Source organism: Conger conger, chromosome 15 (assembly GCF_963514075.1).
Source record: "Conger conger chromosome 15, fConCon1.1, whole genome shotgun sequence".
Lineage (NCBI taxonomy): Eukaryota > Metazoa > Chordata > Actinopteri > Anguilliformes > Congridae > Conger > Conger conger.
Window position 1 is genome coordinate 24720131 of NC_083774.1, and position 21407 is coordinate 24741537.

The window sequence follows — 21407 nt, forward strand, 5'->3', positions numbered from 1 at the left end:
AGCTCCACTCCCCTCTGAAATGGAAAAATACTGAGAGCTTCAGATGAGTTTTTCTCCTGCAGTTTCTTTGGTAATACAGGGAGCACAGCCTGCATGTTGAAATCAGCAGTCTTCCTTTGGGCTCGTATAGCAGTGCTGTTAGAACTGATTAGCTTGTCTGGCGCTGGTCCGATAAGAGCGTCAATGCCGCCATCCATTAGCTTCTGAGCCAGATGGTGTTTATAGGGTGGTGAAAGTCTCCGGCAAGGGAGTGAAGAGACATGGAAAGGAGGGATGGAGACAGACGGAGAGAGAGAGAGAGAGAGAGAGAGAGTGTGAGAGACAGACTGAGACAGACACAGACAGACTGAGACAGACAAACTAAGAGAGACAGACAGACAGACAGACAGTGAGAGAGAGAGACACAGAGAGAGACAGTAGCAGGGAAGGACAGAAAGATGCCAAGAGTGGGTTGATGGAGCAGAAGCGAATGAGGGAGTGAAAGAAGAAGGGAGGGTGTGTGGGTGGATGGAGAGGCAGTGTGGGTAGACGGCAGTTGAAAGGCAGGAAGACAGATGTATTTCTTCAGTACCCCCCTGTGGTTGTATTCCCAGTCCATGCTCCTGTTTGGGGCAGTAAGGCCCGCTCCAGTTATCGTGAACCCCCCCCCCCCGTTCCGCATTCCTCCTCTGTTCCGCTCCGATTCCGCATCCTTCGCTGTACGCCAGCTGTGCTATAAAAAGCCGGCTGCTGTGCTGTTTACATACCTGTGTGTGAGACGTGCTGTCCCCCACACGGTCCTGGGCCAGGCTGGACTGGCCCAGACACCCGCCCAATCCACAGGTCTACCCCTGCACACTCACCCTCTGCCACCCGATGGATGGTGGGTAACAGGCAGAATACCTCCTCCGCGAATGCGTTTAGTTTTACTCCTGCCGTTTACCTTGTGCCCCTCTGATGTGTGCAGCCACTGTGAGACCAAAACAATGTAAGATTAAGCAGCAATTTGCCAGAAAATACCACTGCCGTGTTGTTTTGTAACAGTGGAGCCCACAACATTACAAAACAGAGACGTTAAGGTTTACCGATGAGTGCTCCTTTCTGACGTCGTCGATTCCTGTCTCCTTTTTGTCTGCAGTGGGGTACCTCAGTCTACTTATGTTACAAGAAGTCTGTGGCCAAAACCAACACAATCGCCTACAAAGCAGGTGAGTGACTGTCTGACTAAGCTCCTCCATTAACCAGAAGAAGGCTGCACAGGCAGTTGTGGAAGTAAAGGAGAAGTTGTGCTGTCTTTGTGTTGTTTTTCTAAAGCCAGCTCTAAGCTCCCTTCAGGCGCCTGGGGGTTTTACAAAATATCTATTTTTCTAAAATGGCTTTTTGCAAGCGTATGGTGCCGGTAAATAACAGCTCCCGGACTTCAGATGAGATGAGTCATAAGCGTCGCGATGCTCCACTCCGGCGTGTTCCGGGAATATTTTGCCGATTTACGAGGACGCTGCTGAAAAATATGGCCTCGTTGTCTCCGTTAATCTGATGCGTCTGGCGGCGCTGTAAATTTTAAGCGCCTGACACGAATAGGGACGCAAGCTGTCACTACACGGCGCAGGGTTCAGGCCCGCCGTGTCCCAGACAGCTTTACCGTCCGAGCAGTGCCCTGCGATTTCCTTGGCCCGTCCCGATAAGGCGCTGATATAGTCGTCCTTCGCTGACAGCCGCACCGGGGAAGCATCAGACTGCGCGAGACGTAGAGGCTCCTCTCAGCCGCAGCTGCTGATAAGGCTTTCTGTGAGTCCTGAGAGCGCCGGGGTGCTGAGTCTCCACTGCCCTGGATGGCTCTGTCGCCTCACGGAACGAGCCGGGGCCTTTCTGTGTGGAGTTTTCGTGTTCTCCCCCGTGTCTGTGTGGGTTTCCTCCAGGTACTCCGGTTTCCTCCCACAGTACAAGGACATGCAGGTTAGGGTACTATGGGGGGGAGGGGTGTTGCTGCAGAAGAGCATCTGTGCTCAGTCAACTTTCCCTGTATAAATACAGGTCAATAATAATAAATAATAATGCCTCTGTCCCTCCTGCAGTCATAATGAACGAGGGTGAAAAGTTTAGCCAGACTCGTGCTTATGTGTCATGGAGGCCAACGCTCAGAGTGGGGTCCTTGCGTCCTTCTTAAAACTTTAATAACATCCGTAAATATTCAGCCGTCGAATTAAAAACGGTAACGCCGGCGGCGGTAATTGTCTACATTGTGCGGCGCCCCGGATTATCCGCGAAGCAAATAGAGGGATAAACGGAGACGTGTGAACAGCTGTGCGCTGCGGCGTCCCCGGGGGAATGTTCTAGAAGAACTGAGCCGGGCTCGCGGCCCGGTCGTCCGCGCTCGGCGGTGGCGGGAGTGGGCGTGGGGGTAAGGGCCGATAATCCGCTGATTTAGCGTGTAAGAGGAACAGCCCGGACCCGTCCCCGCCCTGTGAACGTGGCAGCTGTTGCTGCTTGCGTAACCAGGGCCCTCCTCGCCGAGGGTTTAGAGCTGACAGTTTGAATTAAGTCTGCGCGATGCACGTTCTAATAAGCGTCTCCGTAGGGAACGCCCTGTTAGTCATTTGTTAGAGAACAATATCTGACGGCACAAAATTATTATTATTATTATTATTATTATTATCATCCTATGAAATCAGTTATGTTATTTTTCCTACAGCATACATCATGCACAAGCAGCTTAACTTTTCAATACAAACTCACCGGTGTAGGCTACGTCCTTTTGGGATGCTGCTCAAAAATATTGCATCTTTGAGTGTCTGATTAGCTTGTCTATGAGGTGATTTATTCATACAGTAGGCCCTGAGAAGCCACTCTCATTAGGGTGCTGTGTGGGTGAGTTTCTCTAAGTGAACCCAGACTGAATCTTCAAGAACTTTGAAATGCAGTCCGTGACTGACTGGCTTGAACCAATCAAAATGCAAATGAGAAATGAAATTGACTGCTTAGTATATCTGCTGGCTGTTTCAGAGTACCGAATCAGGAATTTGTCTGTACTGTTTATTGACTGTTTCAGCATACAGAATCAGGAATTAGTCTGTACTGTTTACTGGCTGTTCTGGAGTACGGAATCAGGAATTTGTCTGTTTACTGGCTGTTCCAGTGGTCAGATTGAGGTGCTCTGTGTGTTTGTGTTCAGGGTTGCTCTGCAGACACCCTGAGGAGGACTATGAGTCATTCCCGCTGCCCGAGTCAGTGCCCCTGTTCTGCCTCCCCATGGGAGCCACCATCGAGTGCTGGCCTTCCCTGACCAAGTACTCCCTGCCCGTCTTCTCCACCTTCGTCCTGACGGGGGCCTCTGGGGAAAAGGTGAGACAAACAACCAAGGGTCTTTTCTTTCTTTCTTTGTTCTTTACTTCTTTCTTCCTTTCATATATTAATATTCATTTCTGAATTCGTTTTTAAGTTTCTAACGGCACCGGCTCCTTCACGCGCATACAGATGCAGGCTTTCCCACAGGATGGAAAAACATCGGCACACACAGATTGAAAACAGGGGCGCGAGGTTACGCAGTCACACAGAAACACAGGCGTAAAGCGGCCCAGTGTAAACAGTGCCGGTGCTTGTTTAAGGCTCGCAACAAGGGCAGTGGGTCGAGAAACGCGTCTGTTTGCTTGAGAAGTCCGGGGAGTTCGCCGAAAGGTGACCGTAAATCGAGCGAGCGCGGAGAAAAGCCCCTGGGCGTGCGGCCGACTGGCCCGTCGGCCCCCTGTGCTCGGGGCCGTCTGACTCCTCAGCGACCCCGCTGTGTGGACATGGAGGCCTCGGCCCAACGGAAATACCTGGCTCCGGCCGGGGGTCCGGGGGGACCGATGAACACTGACTGCACTGCGGAGTCAGGAGTGATTCAGCGTCTCTGTGTGTCAGCCAGTGACCCAGAATCAGCCGCCCCCTTGACTTCACTGCCCTCCCGGATATAGGCTTTCACACACATGCTCACGGACACTCATGGAAACGGCTCCAGCTGCGAACGCGCACATACTACTGACGGTTACTCACATGCGTGACACATGCCTAGACACAGCTTAAACAATTGTCAGCAGTCACACACACATACCAACAACACACATACACATACTTCCACTTACACTGCTGGGTGCCTCACAAACACTCAAACACTCGTACGCCCCCCCCCCCCCACACACACACACACACACACACACACACTTACACTTCCCCTGTACCCACACACTTCCTCTAAGCGGATGCATTCCTCACTCTGGAGCTGCCCATAGGAGCCGGCTGCTCTGTTGATACGCTCAGGCCGGTGTACCCGCTGTGCGTGCGGACTGAAGCCTGTCTTATCTAACTATGGGCCTGCGTTTCATCTGAAACCTAAGAAACTGAAACTCAACGTCGGCAGAAAGCACACGTCTGGACCATTCCTCTGTGTGGGGATAGCAGTAATAATGTTCCCGTGGATGGTTCCCATGGGGATACCAGTCAAAATGTTCCCGTGGATGGTTCCCCTCACCATTCGTGCTTTGCTGAAACGAGGGCTCTCCGTTTAATCTTTTATTTTAGCTGGAGGGCTTTCAAACAAGCAGAATCACTCTGAGCTTATTCACACTGATTACCTTATTGCTGAGCCATTAAGGGTGGAATGAAACCGAACATATCACATTTCCTCTCCCCCTTTGAGTACACTCCACTGAACTGCAGGATTACTTGCATGCCTGAAAGAAGGCAGAATAAGATTTGTAGGTGTGCTTGTGAGAGAACTGCTGAATGTTTTCAATTGGATGTTATCGCTTTGAGTTATTAGCTATTAAATAAATTTATGTTGAAAGAAAACACAGAAAAAGAGCAGAACCATAAAATACACTTAGGTATTTATTAGACTTATTTATTAGACTTTTTGGTCTTCTGCTGCTATAGTCTATCCGCAGTTTGGAGATGCTCTTCTGCATACCACTGTTGTAATATGTGGTTATTTGCATTACTGTCACCTTCCTGTCAGCTTTGACCAGTCTGGCCCTTCTCCTCTGACCTCTCTCATTAAAAACGCGTTTCTGCCCACAGAACTGCTGCTCACTGGACGTTTTTAGTTTTTCGCACCATTCTCCGGAAGCTCTAGTGACTGTTGTGCACCCCAGGAGATCAGCAGTTTGTGTGCTCATGTGTGTTTTCTTGTGCGCGCCTGTGTGCAGGTGTACGGGGCTGCCATCCAGTTCTACGAGCCGTACCCCGCGGAGCGCCTGACGGACCGGCAGCGCTCCCAGCTGGGGCTGCTGGAGGGCGAGAGGAAGGGCGCCGGCCCCAAGGCCGTTCACACCAACAAGTGCATCTGCCTGCTCTCCCACTGGCCCTTCTTCCACGCCTTCCGGAAGTTTCTCACCTTCCTGTACCGCTACTCCATCTCCGGCCCCCACGCGCTGCCCATCGAGAAGTGAGTGGCGCCCGGCGTGTGCGGCACAGCGAGGCGCGTGTCGGAGAGGGGAGGCGAAACTCCTGGTTCGCAGGGCTCAGCGGCGCTCCCGTTTTTACGAGCATCTGCTCCTAAAAATTGATGTGTGCGAGCTGGGGAGCGCACTAACACGTCTCCTAATTGGGACGCATTAGCGCGCTCTTAAACTTTACAACTTAGCGGCACGTGTGCGCCGCGGTGAAAACACGCTAGTGCGGAGCCCAGGTTCAGCCGCAGCGCTCAGCTGACGAAACTTCCGGAGGGAGCCTCGTCACCGGGTTTCAGACGCTGCGATGCCTGGGTCCCCCCTGCGCGTGGCACCGCGACGCTAAACTGTCCTCACCTCCAGCCGGCGTCACGGGAACGCCAGCGCTCCGTAAACACTCCGTTGTTCGGTGCTGCGTGCGATTGAGGTGTTGGGTGAAACTTTGGAGGTGTAGCTGGGGGTTGTTATAGTTGTGGATGTGTTGCTGAGTGAAGTTACTGACACGCACACGCACACACACACACACACAGAGCTCATTCCCCTCGCATTCCACCATGTGTCTGTCAGGAGCCCTCGTCCTTCAGCGTCTGAGGACAGACTCGTCTTCCTGCTGTGTTCCTGGAGAGTTTAAGAGCCCAGCCGTCAGTGCTGGCTCCCTGTGTGGTCGAGACGTTTACGTGCTATGGTGTCAGTATTAATGCCCTTTCGTTTCAGCCTGCTAATACGCCGTTGTCAGAGTGATGTACTGCGTGGGTTCGTTAGCACGTCGTGTTCTCGCGTTCATGTTGTCAACGTGCTAATGGAGCGCTAGCACGCCGTGTCCTTGCATTCATGTTGTCAACGTGCTAATGGAGCGTTAGCGCGCCGTGTTTTTAGTGTGCTAATGCTAGTGTGCCCTCCTCTCTCTGCAGGCACATCTCACACTTCATGCACAAGGTCCCCTTCCCCTCTCCCCAGAGGCCTCGAATCCTGGTGCAGGTGAGCTACGTGCCGGGGCGAGTCCCGTTTTAGCTCCGCTTCCCGTCGGGCTGTTAATACAGTGAACGGTGCTTTGGCCTTTTTCTCTGGAGTCACAAGTTTTCAAAGACAAAAGCTACTCTCTAGTTTAGAAGCTTGTTGGGTTTAACCCTGTGCCGCTCAGCTGGTGCTCAGCATCCGTTGTGTTTATCAATGTGTGTTATTCTCTTTGTGCGATTATCTCCGTGTGGTTATTTGTATGTGATTATGCCTGTGTTGTTATCTCTGTGATGATGTCAGTGATTATCTCTATGTACGTGATTATCTCTGTGATATCTCTCTCTGTCTGATTCTCGCTGTGATTATTTCTGTGTAATTATCTCTGTCTGTTACAGTTGTCCCCTCATGACAGTCTGATGCTGAGCCAACCGGTATCCTCGCCCCTGCCCCTGAGGTGGGTAAAACCCTGCACATTTTAGCGCATCATTTTCATGACAAGTATCGTCTATTCATGAAAGCGTTCTGTTTGATTAAACAGTAGCGTTTGTCCTGAGATTTGAAGTCAGAAAAGAACAGAATGTAATAGTTGAAACCGCTTAATACCTTACAAAATGTTTTATCTCAACTTTGCAGCCTGCAACATTAATGTCAATCTGGACACTATCTGTATATAAATCTGCACATTTATATTAATCTGTGCACGTTTATATCAGTCTGTACACTATCTGTATATAAATCTGCACATTTATATGAATCGGTGTTGTGTGTGGCAGTGGCGGGCGGTTCTCCACGCTGCTGCAGAACCTGGGCCCGCAGAACGCCGTCACCCTGCTGGTCCTGGCCGTCACCGAGCACAAGATCCTGGTCCACTCCCTGCGGCCGGCTGTGCTCACCAGCGTGGCCGAGGCCCTGGTGTCGGTGAGTCTCTCTCACACACACACACACACACACACACACACACACACACACACACACACACACTCACACTCACACTCACACTCACACACACTCACACACACACACACACACACACACACACACTCTCTCTCTCTCACACACACACACACACACACACACACACACACACTCACACACACACAGACTCACACACACTCACACACACTCTCACACACACTCACACACACACACACACTCACACACACTCACACACACACACACACTCACACACACTCACACACACACACACACACACACACACTCTCTCTCACACACACACACACACACACACTCACACACTCTCTCACACACACACACACACACACACACACACACACTCTCACACACACACACACACACACACACACACACACACACTCACACACTCTCACACACACACACACACACACACACACACACACACACACACTCACACACACACACACACACATACACACTCACACACACACACACTCACACACACTCTCACACACACACACACACACACACACACTCACACACATACACCACACACACACACACACACACACACACATACATACACACACACACACACACATACACACACATACACATACACACACACACACACACACACACATAGACACACATACACCACACACACACACACACACACACACACACATAGACACACACACACTCACGCACTCACACTCCACACTCACACTCACACTCACACTCACACACACACACACACACACACTCTCACACTCACACACACTCACACTCACACACACACACACACGCACATACACACACATACACACACTCACTCACACACACACACACACACACATACACCACACACACACTCACACACACACACACACGCACACTCACACACTCTCAATCTCACTCACACACACACTCACACACACACTCACACACACACTAGCATGCGCACGCACACACCTGGGCTGATTAGTTTAACCCAAACACTTAAAACCCTTCACCTGTATAATCCCTGCAGGTTGCTGTTTTAAACAAACTGCAGAACTGAGAACATAACTCTTCTTTCACATGATTGCACAGTTTATTGTGTTGCAGTTTTAGTTGAAGAGTCTCAGGGATCTACTTAAACGGTTTTTCATTTTACCGGTATCTAAAGAGTTAAAACTGTTCCTGAAGGAGCTCTGGTCATAATACGCCTCCGCAGGAGATAATCCAAATAATAATAAAACTGGCAGCTTGCGCTAATCTGTAGAGGTTTGCTGTAAAGGCGGTTGTGCTGGGTTTAGTCTTTATGCTCTGTTGCCTGAGGGTGCTTCGATTTTCTCACCACGGAAGTGTGATATCCCATCGCTGTCTTAGATAAATATTTGTTGGGAACAGTAAAACATCTTAGACTTTATTGCAGAAAATGGCTGAGATTAGCCACAGCATACACAGACAGAGATGCAGTGGAGCTGCTTGGGTGCTGTAGGCAAGGCTCCCCGAACAATGATTCTTCTCTACTTAAGTAGAGAAGGCTGTTGAATGACTGTGGGGAGGTGGGTGAGATAGAGAGGGTCACAGCAGGACAAACATGCATATGGGCTGGAGAGACGGCTATTTTGTGTCCTCTGGAGTGTCCTGTGGCCCTTGAGCTGTGGGGGTTTATGGTCCCACGCAAATGGTTGGAATTCACAGATGTGTGTGTTTTAGACCACAGAGAAAAGGGAAGAGCCATTCACACAACAGAAATGGGGCTTACCATTGCATGAAAACGGCGTCCTAACCGTGTATAAATTCTTCCACGTAAAAACCGATAAACACATTTTACTTACAGCATGACCGCACTCCACGCCACCCTTGCCCATATGACTGTTAGAACATTCATATTTTGTGTGTTTGGTGAGGATGTGTCATTAACTCGTGCCTCAGGGTGACTGTGCAGTTCTGGGCCTGACTGGTGTCTCTGTGTTGCTCAGATGATCTTCCCCTTCCACTGGCCGTGTCCGTACATCCCGCTGTGCCCGCTGGCCCTGGCCGACGTGCTGAGCGCCCCCTGCCCCTTCATCGTGGGCGTGGACTCCCGCTACTTCGACCTGTACGACCCCCCTCCCGACGTCAGCTGCGTGGACCTGGACACCAACAGCATCTCCCAGTGAGTGTTGGGATCTCCTCCTGCCCCTTCCTCAGGCCCCAGGGCCTGGAAACCTCCCTGCTGTTCCCCAGCCCTTTCCCTGTCTTAGCCCTGTACAAGCAGTTCTCCCTCTGACCCCAAACTTCCGGAACATTCTACTCTAAAAACCATCCTTCCCGTATTCCCATCTTTTAGCTCCCCTTGAAAAACACTCTAAACTCTCTCCCTGTCTCCCCTCTGCTTCACCCTGCAACCCCCTCATTTGTGTGCGTGCACGCACACACACACGCACACACACACACACGCGCACACACACACACACACACACACACACACACACTTGCAGTCGTGACTCCTTTCTTTATAGCTTCATAGACTCCCCTTGCGACAGAGTTCCTGCTCTTTTATGTGTTCATTGCAGCTCCTTCCCTTGTTCTCTCGCTGCACAGCCTTGCCTCCCCAGGCAGCCCATTAAGAAGACATCCCCGCATACTCTTTTACACAAACCGAATGATAATGATAACCGCATAATAGCACTCTCTTCCCATGAGTACTGTGCTGCTCGTTTATCAGGAGTTGCTATTGTGGCATTGCACAGGCAGTATGTGGACACAATGACTATATTCACTGTATGACATTTACACATTTTCTGCACAGATAAGAAATCCTTCCTCTTGTGAAATCCAGCTATGACCAGCTTGATATTACCAGCGACCAGCTGTTCCAAAACATAGCTCGAGCTGGTCAAACCCTGTTAAGTACGGAGCTTGTCTGAACTGACCAGCTACCGGCTGTTTCAAAACCTAGCATGAGCTGTTTTTTCAGCGGGGTTTTCTTTCTTTTTGGAAAAAGTGGTAAGTTGGGAGTATGTGGTTTCCTGGAAGCAGGCTCTCCTCAGCCAAGCAGACAGGGGGGGGCGGGGGAGTTATCTTTGTTTTGTCCGGGGGGCTCAGTCCGCTGAGCGCGCTCAGTTGGTCTCGGTATCCGCGGCGCCTCCGGTTTGTTTTGACGGCGAATGCCGGCTCTGCTTCCAGCACCGAAGATAAGAGGGCCCTGACCTGGAAGATCCTGCCGAAGAAGGCCTGCAAGAACCTTCTCAACGTCCTCAACAACCTCTACCAGCAGCTGGCCCAAGGTACGCCCCAAACCCAGCTCCCCGCAGCGCAGTTCTGGGGTCTGTTTCCCCTTCATTACTTTAAAATAAATAGAGATACGGACAGCGCAGCCAGGAGAGGAGTGATTGGATCTCCTCGGCCGTAGCGGGGCTGCAGCTCCCATTGGCCGCTCTCCCGACCCGGAGATGAGATACGAGCGCAGTATAGGTGTCTGTGCTCGGAGGAATGCCCGCTATGAACACCAGAGCGGTGAGGAAACCTCACGCCCCTCCGCGATAAATCCCTCTCATAAAAGTGCTTTTCAGACACATACATCACAGTTATGATCGCTAAAGCACAAAGGCCTGGCCAGAAAAAGGCTCGCTATCCTGCCGCCGGGTTCTTTCCGTAGTCCGTGCCTGGTTGGTGGCGTGGCTGCTGTGTGGGGTAGAGTTCAGAGTACTGTGCGGTTTGATGCCCAGATAGAGTAGCCTACCGCATCGACACCGTATCCTTAAGCGAGGCATATAAGCCTATTTAACGCCTCATTAAATACTGTTAAAGATAATGCTGTAATAATGTGAGCTCTGGAGGTTGCCATGGTTACGAGCTTCTCCGATACTAGTTGTTACTTAGCAGAACATGCTAATAATAATCATAGTAAGTATAATTAGTCTGTAAGTTTTCAAGATGTGAACAGAGTGCTGAGTTTGCTTGTCTCTAGTCTTGTTTTTCTACAGTTTTGTTCTTCAGCTCACGCATAGTCCTTTTAAATGGTGCAGTCGACAGATCCCATATTCATAGTGTGTCCCAAGGGTTTCATGCAATCATTTAGAAAGCTTGTCATACTGTAGCTGCCAGTGCTCAACAGAGATGGTTTGGAATTTGACTGGAGGACTGTGTATAGTGTGTATCTGATGTCGCCCTACCTATACGACTGTGTGGCATACATGTGGCTGACATCACCCTATATGACTGTCTTTAGTGTGTCGCTGACATCACCCTATATGACTGTCTTTAGCGTGTCGCTGACATCACCCTGTGTAAGTACGTCTAGCGTTTCTCTGAGGTCACCCTATATGACTGTCTTTAGTGTGTCGCTGACATCACCCTATATGACTGTCTTTAGTGTGTCGCTGACATCACCCTATATGACTGTCTTTAGTGAGTCGCTGACATCACCCTGTATAAGTACGTCTAGCGTTTCTCTGAGGTCACCCTATATGACTGTCTTTAGTGTGTCGCTGACATCACCCTATATGACTGTCTTTAGTGTGTCGCTGACATCACCCTGTATGACTGTCTTTAGTGTGTCGCTGACATCACCCTATATGACTGTCTTTAGTGTGTCGCTGACATCACCCTATATGACTGTCTTTAGTGTGTCGCTGACATCACCCTATATGACTGTCTTTAGTGTGTCGCTGACATCACCCTATATGACTGTCTTTAGTGTGTCGCTGACATCACCCTATATGACTGTCTTTAGTGTGTCGCTGACATCACCCTGTATGACTGTCTTTAGTGTGTCGCTGACATCGCCCTGTATGACTGTCTTTAGTGTGTCGCTGACATCGCCCTGTATAAGTACGTCTAGCGTTTCTCTGAGGTCACCCTATATGACTGTCTTTAGTGTGTCGCTGACATCACCCTATATGACTGTCTTTAGTGTGTCGCTGACATCGCCCTGTATGACTGTCTTTAGTGTGTCGCTGACATCACCCTGTATAAGTACGTCTAGCATTTCTCTGAGGTCACCCTATATGACTGTCTTTAGTGTGACGCTGACATCACCCTGTATAAGTATGTCTAGCGTTTCTCTGAGGTCACCCTATATGACTGTCTTTAGTGTGACGCTGACATCACCCTGTATAAGTATGTCTAGCGTTTCTCTGAGGTCACCCTATATGACTGTCTTTAGTGTGTCGCTGACATCACCCTGTATAAGTATGTCTAGCGTTTCTCTGAGGTCACCCTATATGACTGTCTTTAGTGTGTCACTGACATCACCCTGTATAAGTACGTCTAGCGTTTCTCTGAGGTCACCCTATATGACTGTCTTTAGTGTGTCGCTGACATCACCCTATATGACTGTCTTTAGTGTGTCGCTGACATCACCCTATATGACTGTCTTTAGCGTGTCGCTGACATCACCCTCTATAAGTACGTCTAGCGTTTCTCTGAGGTCACCCTATATGACTGTCTTTAGCGTGTCGCTGACGTCACCCTGCATAAGTACGTCGAGCGTTTCTCTGAGGTCACCCTTTATGACTGTCTTTAGTGTGTCGCTGACATCACCCTGTATAAGTACGTCTAGCGTTTCTCTGAGGTCACCCTATATGACTGTCTTTAGTGTGTCGCTGACATCACCCTATATGACTGTCTTTAGTGTGTCGCTGACATCACCCTATATGACTGTCTTTAGTGTGTCGCTGACATCGCCCTGTATGACTGTCTTTAGTGTGTCGCTGACATCGCCCTGTATAAGTACGTCTAGCGTTTCTCTGAGGTCACCCTATATGACTGTCTTTAGTGTGACGCTGACATCACCCTGTATAAGTATGTCTAGCGTTTCTCTGAGGTCACCCTATATGACTGTCTTTAGTGTGACGCTGACATCACCCTGTATAAGTATGTCTAGCGTTTCTCTGAGGTCACCCTATATGACTGTCTTTAGTGTGTCGCTGACATCACCCTGTATAAGTATGTCTAGCGTTTCTCTGAGGTCACCCTATATGACTGTCTTTAGTGTGTCGCTGACATCACCCTGTATAAGTATGTCTAGCGTTTCTCTGAGGTCACCCTATATGACTGTCTTTAGTGTGTCGCTGACATCACCCTATATGACTGTCTTTAGTGTGTCGCTGACATCACCCTATATGACTGTCTTTAGCGTGTCGCTGACATCACCCTCTATAAGTACGTCTAGCGTTTCTCTGAGGTCACCCTATATGACTGTCTTTAGCGTGTCGCTGACGTCACCCTGCATAAGTACGTCGAGCGTTTCTCTGAGGTCACCCTATATGACTGTCTTTAGTGTGTCGCTGACATCACCCTGTATAAGTACGTCTAGCGTTTCTCTGAGGTCACCCTATATGACTGTCTTTAGTGTGTCGCTGACATCACCCTGTATAAGTACGTCTAGCGTTTCTCTGAGGTCACCCTGTACGACCACGTTTGGCGTGTCACCGGCATCACCCTGCATAGCGGTGTGTGGCGGGTCGGTGACCTCCCGTGCGTGTGGCGTGTCGGTGACCTCCCTCCTGTGCGTGTGGCGTGTCCAGGCCAGCACAGGCCCCGGGAGGACGGGCTGCTGGAGCTGGCGGTGAGCGAGCACTGCGACCTGGCCGGGGGGAAGAGCCTGCAGGCGCTGGAGATGGAGATCCAGGAGGCCTTCCTGCGCTTCATGGCCGCCGTGCTGAAGGGCTACCGCTCCTACCTGCGGCCCATCACCCAGGCGCCCTCCGAGAAGGCCACCGACGCCAGCTCCCTGTTCGACCTGCAAGGTGAGCGAGCGAGGGGGCTCTGAGCTGGGGCTAATCACCCGGGATTATGGGACAAGCCTAAGAGGATTTGCCTCTTCTGCCCTGTTGAATAAATGCCACCGTCTGAAGTGATCAATAAAACAAGCCTCATTGCGTGCGGGCTCATTTAACACTGAGGAGGTTTATCTGTGTGTGTGTGTGTGTGTGTGTGTGTGTGTGTGTGTGTGTGTGTGTCTCCTGTTGTCCATGTGTGCTGATACGATAGCCAATAAAATAAACATAGCTGTAAAAATGTTAAAAATTCTGTTCTTGTCCGGTTTCCCCTGCCTCTCCAAAGGACTTCCAGTTCCAGACAGATGGCTTTGCGTAATGCATGAGAATTCCCATCGATGTTTTTCTGTTTCACTGAACATATCGGTAACCTTCGGAGGAACGAACAGAGACGTCCGAGCCAGCCCAGCAGCTGCTGCCGGCTCTTCCCGTGCTGAAGTCTGGCTGAAGCTGTTTGCTGATGTCATTGTAGACCGGCTGGAAATTAGGCAAGAGCATTGTCCAGCTGGATCGGCGCACTAAAAATAAAAATATATCTCAAAACAGGCGGAAAGCATCTGCCGCTGTGTTGCTTAATCGCGCGCGGGGGGGGCCAGATGTGGGCTGCAGAGTGCATCGGGTTTGTCTCTGACGTTCAGAATGGCGAAATCAGACAGAGAGGACATTTAGCGGTTATGGCAGGTGTTTGTTTGGTACAACAGTAATTGGATGTGTTGTGCCAATCAGGTGTAAGGTGGTGCTGGTCAGAGCTAGTGTGTGTGTCTGTGTGTGAGTGTTTGTGTATGTGTGTGTGCCTGTGTGTGTGCATGCATGCAAGTGAGCGGGTGAGCAAACTCAGGTAACACCTGTTACTGTTTTGAGTCCAGACACTCGGGGTTCTGATTCAGGAGGTAGATCCTCAGAATTTAAGGAACTGGGCCAACTGGTTTTGTGAATGAAGTATTTTTAAAGCCAAACAAAAAAAAAAAGAAAAAGCTCTGGCATGAAGTCTGTATCCCTGATGCAACCCCCCAGTGAGCACATGAATCTCAGGTTTACAGGTTTACAGCCGTATTTATGTCTGTGTCCCTGCGCCAGAGTTCAGCAATGCTGCACCCACACAGTCTGAGGATGACTGTATCTCTCCGTCCTGTCCGCCTGTCCGTCCTCTGCAGGGTTCCTGAGAAGCCGGGACCGCTCCCACCAGAAGTTCTACTCCCTGATGACCAAGACGCAGATGTTCATCCGCTTCATCGAGGAGTGCTCCTTCGTCAGCGACAAGGACGCCAGCCTGGCCTTCTTCGACGACTGCGTGGAGAAGGTGGGTGCGACTCCTGACCCCGCACCTGCCCCCTCCTCCTCCTCCTCCTCCTCTTCCTCTCCCGTTTGATTGGTTCAGCGCTCACTCGCGCTCGTTGGCTTGGGGCGGCTGTCCTCCCGGGACCGCTCTGACGGGTGGCACTGTATTTATAAGTGCCACGGCCCCGATTCAACCCAGCCTCGGGCTGCTCTGTCCTAGGAGAACTCTGAGTAAAGAAAGGGAAGGAAATGTAAGCAACAGTAGCCTACATTCTGTCATTACCTTCCAAACATTCTTAATTAAATGTTAATAGGCTAATCGCGCTCGCACTTTGTTGAGAAACTCTCTGTAAAAAGAAATCTTGCCAAGGGCAGGGGTTTCTGTTTGTTATGAGACTTTGAGGCCTTGGAGTGTAGGCCTCAAGAATAAGAGAGATTTCAAATCAAATCATTTGTCAGTTGGACTCCACCCGCTCGCAGCCAACTTGCGCCAACTGTTGATTTGCTTCCGGGAGCATTGCCATTCTTGCTTGACTGTTGCTTTCCTGCAGATTGCTGGCTCTAATCAAATCTGTTTCTGTCTCTTTCTCTCTCCCTCTCCCTCTGTCGCTTTCTCTTCTCTCCATCTGCTTTGGCTCCTTGCGTGAGAAGCTGTACAACACAGAGCGAAGCGCAGACAAAGGAGGGAAGGTAAGACGTTTGGGTGTGTTTTGGCGGTGCCCTACGCCCTGTTAAGTTCTCCTCCCATGCTCCTCTGTTGGAAGCCCCGACTCCAGCCGGGGAACGCGCCCGTTTATCGAACATGCCGTGCTTTGACGCTTTTCCTTCAGATAATTTCCCGCTAGCTCCGTCATCGCTCTCCACAGCTGCAGTTTCTGAGAAGGCCTGAGGGCCCTGGCCTTCCCGATAGGGCGTTGCCGCGCGGTCAGATTGACGGCCCTGAGGAAAGTCTCCTCGGAAAGGCTCCTGCGGCGTTGTCGGGAGCCGATCGGTCCGCGGGTAACCGGACCCGCCGATCGATCGGCGTGAGTCAGCAGGGGTGGTTGGGAACGCCTGAGACCTCACACAGCAGGGTGGGTGGGAGCACGGGGGGCTGGGCGGGTCTGTGGTTGGGGCACGTGAGCTGTTGAGCTCCCATTACCGGGTGCAGTTCCAGAGGGAGGCCGTATGACTCCGGCCGGGGTGAGCTTACTGAATTTCGCGCGGTGTCTGGAGCGATGCGGCCGGGTCTGGGTCCGATCGTGTTACAGCCTGCGGTCGTGAGCGGGGCGTGGTCGCGTCTCTGGCATCATTGGCGTGACCCCTGTGACTAATGATGCCGCTCTGGTTCAGACCCCACCTCTGCCCCTTCCCTAGTGAGGGCTCTCCAGACTGACACCAGCTCTGGTGTTGCGTGTCTGAGGCCCATGCTGCCCTTTCCCACTGACCCCTCCACCCCGGCCCCGCACTGAACAAACCCAGCACTACAAAAACATCTGTCTTAACGAGCGTTTTTGGTCTTGTATGAGGCTTTAAATCTTCTTTTCTCTCTCAAATAGAAAATATTAGCTTGCTTCAAGTTACTGTTTGCTTGACATTTTGAGAAATGTCCTTACCCCATTGGCAAATCTTGATACCAGTCAAACCGTCTCTGCTCATTGGCAATATTTTTGTTTTATTTAGCGAAAAAGCAATAGAACGAAGATTTTAAGTCTAGATATAAGACTAAAATACTTGTTGAGTTTGACATTTTTTGGTTTTTGCAGTGTCCACCCTCCAGGCCATTTAGCCTGTCAGCTCCCTGCCTTGTTTTCCAATCACTGGCTGTGATTTGGCTCTTGGGGGATGGGGGTACTGAGGTGTGCAGAGCAGGGTGTGTGGTTTGGTTTGCTCTGCAGGCCCAGGCGTTGAGGTAGACACTCGGCTCGGTCAGTTGGCAAAGGCCAGTTGAAATGGTGGACTAGTGCCCGGTTGCATAAAACACTGTACGTTTTCCCCTTAACTCTGACACTTAAGGGTTCTTTCTGCAACACTCTTAAATTTAAGGGACACTTTAGGGGAATTTACCTTCAGGGGAAATTACACTTAAGGTGTTTTATGCAGCTGGGCACAGGTCTCTCGGTTGAGTCTGTGATCTAGACAGAAGTACAGGGGGGTTTGTGTCTCAAAACTGCCCTCCCCGTGTCCTGTAGAACGCCTACCCTTCCCATGCCCTTCCCCGGCTCCGCCCTCTGGGCTCAAGCTCAGCTTCTATTGGTCGAGACACCAGGACCCCTGCAGTCTAACTCACTGCTGCCAGCCATATCTCACAATGGAGGAAAAAGCAGACTTTATGCCCGCCGAAAACTAGGTCACCTGCCGTTTCTTTCCACTGTGGTGAACACAGTCTGTAGGTCCCTCTGGAGACACAGACTGGTGTGCACGACTGTCTTGTTTTGGGAAATGTGTCTCGACATCCAGAGCACAGGCTGACTGGCTGACTTTGCACTGTACTCTATTCCCCCCCCGCTGTCTGAAGCCACTCGGTATCCCATAATAATTCTCAGGTCAGTGCGGGTTGTGGGTTTTCATTCCTCTTCGTCATTATAAACAGAAAGCTTTCTGTATTTCGCTTGTTTTTTCGCGCATAACACTGGCGCCGGAGACGTTTTTTGGCAGGGTAACGCATAGCTGTCAGACCGCCGTGCGGTAATGCTGTGTTCCGGGCTGCTAATTGGTGCTTGCCGCGCGCGGCGGGCGTGTGAGCCGCGCAGGGGCGCTGGGCCAGCGTGCGGCGGGGCTCTATCTGGCAGGAGAGGCCGATAACGCCGCCCTCTCGCCCCGCAGGTCGACGGGGAGCGTCCGGAGGAGAGCCGGCTCATAGAGCTGGACGAATCGCAGCGCAGCGAGCACACGGTCTTCATCACCCCCCCGGAACTGCCCACCCTTCCTGAGGGAGAGGAGTACCCGCTGTGCTACAGGTACCCCCAATTTCCACATGCCCCACGTACCCCCAAACCCGCACATCCCAGGAACTTTGCAAGAAAACGGTCTTTCCTGTGTGTTTCCACTCGTGTGTTTGTTGCAGATGAAGTATGATTTAACATGCTGGTTTCAGTAATGCTGGTGACCTTGTGTTCAGATTGAAAGTGACACATTCAAGGTTGTGACAACGCTTGGATTAGCTGAAAGTACTCAGATTGAAAGTGACACATTCAAGGTTGTGACAACGCTTGGATTAGCTGAAAGTACTCAGATTGAAAGTGACACATTCAAGGTTGTGACAACGCTTGGATTAGCTGAAAGTACTCAGATTAAAAGTGAAACATTCAAGGTTGTGACTCAGTTATGACAACGCCTTGGATTAGCTGAAAGCGACTTCAGCTTTGGTGGTTGGTAGCTACATTGACATGAATCTTTTTTCTGTTACATTTGTTTTCTGTACATTGCAGCAGTTTTATCTCCCTGATTAAAACTGTTCCTGTAGATTAAACAGCCTGCAGGAAGCGTGCGGTGAGCGTTTGTTTCTGCCTGTTTCACAGCTACAGCGGCTTTCCCGTGCTGAGCCGCGAGCTGTTCGACCCTCAGGAGGGCCTGCGGACCCTGGCCTCCCGATTGGCCACTCGCCACAGCTGCAGCACAAGCCCCGCCCCCATGTTCCGCCGCACCAAGCAGGTCAGCCCGCGCCGCCCGGGGCCCTCCCACTGCTGTGACATCACAGCCTCCGCCTGTGTATAACACTTTCATGAAGAATTATGAGAGAGACTTTAGTGTGATCCATATGAATCCAGCTGTAATGGCCTTACTCTGTGTTAGAGCAGAATAATATAATAAGAGTGCCTAGAGAGTACTTATACTGGCCTCTGCAGTGCAGTTCATGTCTTAATAAGATTTGAAAGTCCTGGTTTCTCTAGTTGGTGGACTGGGATTAACTGTGTGGCACTTTTCCGGGGTTGCAGCAACACTTTCCCATAACTGTCATCCCGAGACGCACAAAAGTGCCTCTTACCCTGGGCATCCCATTCTCCATTCTGTTCAGCTTCACTTTCCCTACACTGTAAAAAAAGACTTCTTGTTTCAACCTAAAAAAAGGTTTTTGTCTTAATATTTTATGTGAATGTGAGGCAAGTTTTTTAAAATTTGCGTAAACAACTTAGCTAAGTTAAGTTCACATAACTTCCAAAGCAGCACGGGCACTAACTTGAACCAGAAGTGTTTGGCAAAGCAGTAGTGGTCTGACAGGGGGGGCACTCTTAACACCACGTGCCTCTTCCAGGAGATGAGATCGTCGCAGAAGATGGCCAAGAAGTACTCGTCCATCCCGCAGATGTGGTCCAAGTGCCTGCTGCGGCACTGCTACGGCCTGTGGTTCATCTGCCTGCCCGCCTACGTGGCCGTCTGCCACTCCAAAGTGCGGGCGCTGCGCACCGCCTACGACGTGCTGCGGAGGATGCAGGCCAAGAAGCTGCAGCCGCCCGACGAGGTACGGACGAGACCGCCCCCCCCCCGCCGACCTCGCGCCGCCATTGGTTCGCCTTCTGTGATAAACGCGCTTAACCACGCCCCTTTCGTCATGCACTACATTTGGAAGTGGCCCGTTGGCTTCCGTTTCAAATACGAAGGCGCTCCTAACGTGTTCATTCAGACGAGCTGAAGCTCTAATTATCAAAGAAACCGCCGCCTCACCAACCTTGCTCCGTGGTTGGTTCGCCCTTTTGCGAAAAACATTCCTAACCACGCCCCTTTTGTAGTTCTGGACAGTTGGGCGTGGCCAGTGGCTTCTGCTACAAATCCTCATGTGTTAAAATATAGCTTCAGCAAGCTATTCATTAGCTTGTCTGCAGTCAGTGTTTTAAATCGTAAAAATACAGTCATGATTGTGGCCTGAGTATCCTTGACCTGTTTCAACCGAGAATTCGCCTGCCCTAAGAATCAGAACTTTGCTATTGCTTGGTCTGTCCCTGCTCGAGGTGTGTTCTGCATGCCCGGGGTGTGGTCTCTCCCTGCTCGAAGTGCGGTCTGTCTGCTGGAGTTGTGGTCTGTCTGCCCACCCTGGTGGTCTGGTGCCTGAGCGTGTCTGTGCTGCAGGTCTGTTACCGGGTCCTGATGCAGCTGTGCGGGCAGTACGGACAGCCCGTCCTCGCCGTGCGGGTCCTGTTCGAGATGAAGAAGGCCGGCGTCCACCCCAACGCCATCACCTACGGCTACTACAACAAGGTGAGCCCGGCCGCCGTTTCCCAGCCAACGAGCGCTCTCTGCAGGCGGCCATTTTACACTGCAGGAGGCGGTAGCGTCTACAGCAGGGGTCTCCAACCCTGGTCCTGGAGAGCTACTGGGTCTGCTGGTTTTCGTTCTTACCCTGCAATTAACTATAATCAACTGCTCTAATTTAATTAATTAACTCACCTCACCTGGTTACCTGGGTCTCAACAGGTGCTGATTTTAAGGTGAAAACAAAAACCAGCAGACCCAGTAGCTCTCCAGGACCAGGGTTGGAGACCCCTGGTCTACAGTAACTGTGGAGGCTGATCCAGTACAACTGGAAGAGTTATTTTTCTTTACATTGGTCCTTGCATTTCTGTTTGTGTCTATGTATGTGTGTGTGTATTAATGTCCAATTGTTTAAACGTTTGTATATATACCCTTTGTTACATAGCTATCTATCCTCACACTTGGGTTGGGGGAAGGGGGGGGGTGTCATCACGGAATGGGGGAAGTATGAATTCGGTTGGGGAAGGAATGAGATTTAACCACTGTTGTGCTTTGGCAAGAGGAAAATAAAATATATATATAAAGCAGTGAAGTTAGCGATCGCTCAAGAGAAAGAGCTGGCGGAGTTCCATGCTGTGTCTGGGAGCGGAGGCGTGGTGGCGGTTTTCTGGGTCAGTGAGAGAGGGTGGAGCTGCTGAAGGTTAGCCTGCCGCGCCGCGGAGCTGCCTCTTAACCCGTCTTTAACGCGCTCCCCCTGCTGTACCCGCCTCTGTTCAGCTGGCCAAGGCTTTAAAGTCTCCGTTTTTCCGGAGGTTTCCTCTCCCCTCTCAGAAACGCGTTTCTGTCTTTCGCCTTTGTAAGCGAGCGCCGTTGTGATAGGAGCCTGGTGGAAAAGATGGGAGAA

At 50.9% G+C, this 21407-nt stretch overlaps 1 protein-coding gene across 1 annotated transcript in view; it reads left to right on the top strand.

Moving 5' to 3' along the window:
* Positions 1-21407, top strand: part of dennd4a (DENN/MADD domain containing 4A) — a 67783-nt gene that overhangs the window by 25431 nt on the left and 20945 nt on the right. The window contains 15 exon segments of the mRNA XM_061221839.1: positions 1118-1187; positions 3152-3321; positions 5163-5401; positions 6317-6383; positions 6758-6816; positions 7136-7280; positions 9272-9447; positions 10461-10561; positions 13805-14026; positions 15211-15356; positions 15986-16024; positions 18140-18273; positions 18835-18967; positions 19569-19775; positions 20381-20509. Of these exon segments, the coding sequence (XP_061077823.1) occupies positions 1118-1187; positions 3152-3321; positions 5163-5401; positions 6317-6383; positions 6758-6816; positions 7136-7280; positions 9272-9447; positions 10461-10561; positions 13805-14026; positions 15211-15356; positions 15986-16024; positions 18140-18273; positions 18835-18967; positions 19569-19775; positions 20381-20509 (2037 nt within the window).